The sequence below is a fragment of the Etheostoma spectabile genome, chromosome 5 (genome assembly GCF_008692095.1).
Source record: "Etheostoma spectabile isolate EspeVRDwgs_2016 chromosome 5, UIUC_Espe_1.0, whole genome shotgun sequence".
NCBI lineage: Eukaryota > Metazoa > Chordata > Actinopteri > Perciformes > Percidae > Etheostoma > Etheostoma spectabile.
Genome location: NC_045737.1, coordinates 22,443,627 through 22,448,497, shown reverse-complemented (window position 1 = coordinate 22,448,497; position 4,871 = coordinate 22,443,627). Strand labels below are relative to the sequence as shown.

Below are 4,871 nucleotides of genomic sequence, written 5' to 3'. Positions count from 1 at the left end.
TGATCGCGATTAAAATTCGATTAATTGTGCAGCCCTACCTCGTAGTACTTCTGCAGTGCAGCCAGTAAACAAACTCTGAAGCCGTTGATCAGTTCCTCAGTGGGTGTTTGGAAAGTTACTCTGGAGTACCAGCGGGTCAGTGAGCTGGGCAAGAAAATAGCAAATGCATTTCTATTAAGATATTACCACAAGTGAACGTTGCAAGTGAAAAAGTAAAATACATTGTTATTTATTGCAACTGACATCTGTGTGTCTTCTAAACCTATGTGGACTGGGCAATTTGTGTGCATGACAGAAACAAAACAAAAAATGAATTTTCTCTTTCTCAAACATTTGTAGCAGTGATCTGCAGATACAGTGTGTTTATTTTGGGGATGTTCTAAAAGATTTTCCACCAGATGTAAGAAGTGACAGATCTGTGGTGATACTGTGAAACTGTACTCTAGGTAGTAGATGGAAAAAAACTCACATTATGCTTTGTGCCCCACATGAATTCAGTCCAGTTTACCTGTTCACACTTGCAACAAAGCCCATGACGGATTGATGTGCCTTGCTGGTGTCATGGTGGACATCAACTCCCACCACCATCAAGTGTTTCTATTAAAGTGGGATAGAGGTTCAGTGTTTTCTCAATGACTCTAGTAATGTTATAACATCTTATTTTCAATGAACCACAATATCTGTAGAATGTCATTCCCTTGGTACTACGGTATAAAGGTTTCCTTTGAATCACAAGATGTAAACCATTGAGCTAAAGTAGATTTGGGTTCTCTTCCTGTCCTAACGCCGGTTACTCACCAAAGGGACATTGACAGTCCATAGCTCTCCTCCTAACTTGCTGTTTATCTGCAGGAGTATTTTTTGGGCAACACTTCTTAACTTCTGTGGCTGGGATATGGTGCGGACGTTGATGGCCTGTGACACATTAAGTGACAAAAACCTTTACTTATAACTGGGGGAAAAACATTTCCTGAAGTATTTCTTTTCCTCAAATTATAAACCAGCCATGCACAACCACATGGATAAGCATAACAGACCTGGGATGGGATGGGACTTTTGACACAGCAGAGCTTCTTGATGGCACTGTAGAGATCTTCTCTGTTGCCGACCAGGATGCAAACTACAAGCTGCATATTGGGCTGTACAGGTAAATTGAAAATGGAGAGTTACACAGAAAGGACTTCAGTTCAGTGGTACCAGTCATTTGACAAAAACAACTTGTGCAGCTGTTTAAGATTTTGTGTGTACTAAACATCACAGCATTCATTAGTAATGACTAGAAGTATTATAATTCAGATTGTTGTTAATGAGGTGAAACATGCAAACTTATTCAGGGCTTGACAGTAATAGTTGCCCATTTCGCCCAAGGCAACAAGGCTGGAACCCCTGTATTCCAGTGTAAAATCAATGACTTTATATAATCCATATCTAATCAATAATTAATCCAAACAAGTAGAGGACAGATATTTGCAAAAGTGATGTTCGAGATAATGATGTTTATGGTAACACTTCATTTAAAAGGGTGCTTAAGACTGCTTAAGACTTACATGACACTTTTATGAACACTGAGTCTTCATTAAATGTTTATGACCGTTTCATTAATTTAAAGTGGTAAATACCTTTTTAATTACTTTCTTTTGAAACGTTTATTTTAATTTACAGTTATAATTTATACTCTTTATGAAATTAACCTAGAGATAAATGTCATAGTTGGCTTGATCATTAAACTTAAACTATTAAGCCTCATGTGTTAACTTTGCACTAAACTGTCTAAGAAGTGATTGGTTTTGACATGGGCTGTCATGAGACCACTATACTGACATTGTGACATGATATTTGGTGAGTTTTTTGTTTCTGTTATTTTTGAATGAATTTCAGAAGTTGTATGGTTGCATTTTTCTGTTTAAGTGTAAGACATTTAGTTTGTGAACCAAAAAAGATAAGAGCTAAGCAAAGCTGCTGCTTGCACGACATGTATCAGTGTATATTTATGGCATTCCGCACATACTTCGCTCAGTTTAACCGCTAAACCCCCGGTACCGGTCAGAGAGGTGTGTTTACTTTGTGTTTCGGTCCTCCAGGGCATCCAGCAACGGGCTCCAGTCAGGTTTTAATTAGCCTACATTACTAACAGTTAATTTTGTTACGGTATAAACTTAATCCGAGGTAAGGCAAAGAATATAAAGCCTTTGTAACGAAATCCAAGACTTTGTAGACCAAGTTCAAAGCTTTTAAGGCCTTAATTTGAGATCAAATTTAAGACTTTTTCAATGCTTTTAAGACCCTGCAGGTACACTGATTTAAGTCACACCTCACTGGTCAGCTGAGAGTGGATGCTCTTGACGTAAGTCTCAGTGCGATCATCCTTCAGCTCCACGCGAATGGGTCGCTCCAGTCGAAACCCAATAGGTCCAGCCACCTTGTTGAAGGTAGAAACCAGCTCTTCAGCCTGCTCTGCACAGCGGCGAGGGTAGAAGATGGACCAGATGTTCAGTGGGATCTAAGAGTGATGGGTCAGTTGGTGGGGCAAAGACAAAACAACGTGGTTTAACACTGATGCTTGAGGACAAATTCCAACAGGAATGAAGCCTACACAGATAACTAGTTAATTAAGTGGGTATATGTTGCTGCCTTGCTTCATCAACTTTGCAGTTAATACATTTTATGTTGCATTACAGCTAAACTATATTCATGTAAAATGTGGAAGCAAAAACAGCAATTTGTTTGGAACACTCACAGAGCTGATTGAAGCATCCCTAACAACCTCTCTGGACCAGGATACATCAGCACCAGTGGTAAAGGATGATGACTGTAGACATATGGTTTCTAGAGGAAGAATTCTACCTTTAGTCTGCAAGAGGAAACGAATACACAATATACTGTCAGCACAAAAAAGGGAAAAAAGAATGGCCATAGAGTATTAATGAACAAAAGAAAACCCTGAGCCGACTCAGTGGCAGACAGTGGAGAGCAGATTTGTTTTCCCCTTCAAGTTGGGGTTCCCATAGGTCAAAACAGTATTTTGTATGTAAATTAAGCTACATACTTATACCTGGCCTGAACAAAAACTACTGTAAAACAAAATATACAGTACAAAAACTAATGTTTCTGAAAAACAAGCAAAACACAGTGAAAAACTAAATCTAAAAAAGTTAAAACTAAAATCATTGTTTTATCGTTTTGAATTTATTATACAAAAAGGTTCTGAAAAGACACTGCACATCCAGGCTGGATTACAAAGCTTCTGGAAAGCCTACAAGTGCAAGAGAAAAGAGAGAAAGGCCGCAGATCTTAGCTTCTGGATGAAAAAAAAAAGAAAAAGGTTTACTTGCATGTTGCGTGCTTGCTTGCATGCATGTAAGGCAGTTTGCCATTGTAACAGATGGGTGAAGCACAGCCTCACCATCAGGATTTCTGAGTCAACGTCCAGTCCCCATCGGCTGAGCTCCTTCTGACTCTCAGGGTTACTTTTGATGTTCTTCAGAAGCTGTTTTATCGAGTGGGTGTGCTGCTCACCGCTCACATTGATATGCATGGTCAGGTCCTATAACACATAAGACATCTCAACAAGTCTGTTACCATGAGTTTTTATTACAAATGATCTCTTTACAAATATTTCATAACCTGCAGCTCCTCAGATGACATAGTTCTACACTTTCTAAACCATTTACACTTTGCATTTAATTTCATGTCTTAGACCTAGGGAAGTGAGGACGGTTGTGTCTACCTTCTGCTGCTGTGGTCGGAGATGACATTTCTGACTTTCTACAGTTTAGGAGACTTTCCAGAGGGACATTTGGCTGATCTTCAGGTGCAATCCCTTGAATAAATCGTTGTCTATATAGACTATGATATTCTAAATTGATCGGAGACATTTTAAATTTATGTTAATCTGCAACTTCTGCAAGCTACACTCTGAGCAAGGATGTGTCAATATCCTACACACTTTGTGTTATTCCTATTTTGACATAATGTGTGAAATTATTCAATAAAAAAAATATCACGGTTTTAATGCAGACCATGTGTAGGCGGCTTCAGCAAGCTAATGTTATCTCGCCTGACTCAACTATCAAAAGTGCTGCACGCACAGCTGCAGAGCAAACTGGCGGGGCTCCTGCCTTTCGTCTTGGACAAACTGGACGTGTTTTGGTGGAATGGTATATTTTAGGGCTGTAACAATATGGAAAAGTTTTGTGCATAACGCTTGTTGGTGTATTATGCAGAGGTAATTGAGGAAGTCAGGGAAGGCATCCTCCTCCCTGCACTTGGCAAATCCATTTGAGCGGCCAACCATCGCGGGCGCACTGTCCGTGGTGATGGACACCAATTTGCACACTGGAAGCTGAGTTTTCTCGATAAAGTTTTTGAAAGATTGAAAAATGTCCTCTCCCTCTGTAGTCTCCTAATTGCAGTGAGAAACACTTGCAGTCTGCGATATTCCTCTTAAGTTTTTCGGTCACATCCTCAGCCATTGCTTCACAGAACCGTGTAACTGTACTTCTTGACAGCTGGAGAGATTTGATTTAAGATACTATGTCAGGTTTGTTTTTAAATTCTTGAAACAACGAATCAGCCGCTTCAACAAATGTCTTTTAAATCATCTCTCCGTCTTGGAAGGAATTCTTTTGTTTAACGATGTTGTGACTCAACCGGAACGATGCTTTGGTGGTGGTCTTTGCTTTCTTGGTGAACTGTGAGAAAAAGGCCTGCTGTCCAGACAACTGGAATTTTAGTTCTTTCACCTTTCTCTTTTTCAGTTCACTTTTCGTAGGGAAGTCAGAGTCGTAAGTTTTATGAACAGTCCGAAAATGCCGCTCCACATTTCCCTTCTTCGGAATAGCAATGTTAGATTTGCAGATGAGGCAAATGCA

The 4,871-nt window shown here is 39.6% G+C and overlaps 1 protein-coding gene and 1 long non-coding RNA gene across 4 annotated transcripts in view; one reads left to right on the top strand and one right to left on the bottom strand.

The window, feature by feature from the left end:
* The window catches only part of LOC116689102 (uncharacterized), a 14,757-nt gene extending 12,838 nt beyond the window's left edge, over window positions 1-1,919 (top strand). The window contains exon 3 of the long non-coding RNA XR_004331922.1: window positions 1,909-1,919. This is a non-coding gene — a long non-coding RNA (uncharacterized LOC116689102). The remainder of the gene's footprint in view (window positions 1-1,908) is intronic.
* piwil2 (piwi-like RNA-mediated gene silencing 2) overlaps window positions 1-4,871 on the bottom strand; it is a 31,181-nt gene that overhangs the window by 3,840 nt on the left and 22,470 nt on the right. For all 3 annotated transcript variants that reach the window (XM_032515435.1, XM_032515436.1, XM_032515437.1), the window contains exons 15-21: window positions 3,404-3,544; window positions 2,738-2,851; window positions 2,312-2,500; window positions 1,038-1,139; window positions 799-915; window positions 509-597; window positions 39-144 (exon numbers count right to left, since the gene is read on the bottom strand). In XM_032515435.1, coding sequence (XP_032371326.1) covers window positions 39-144; window positions 509-597; window positions 799-915; window positions 1,038-1,139; window positions 2,312-2,500; window positions 2,738-2,851; window positions 3,404-3,544 — 858 coding nt within the window. The remainder of the gene's footprint in view (window positions 1-38; window positions 145-508; window positions 598-798; window positions 916-1,037; window positions 1,140-2,311; window positions 2,501-2,737; window positions 2,852-3,403; window positions 3,545-4,871) is intronic.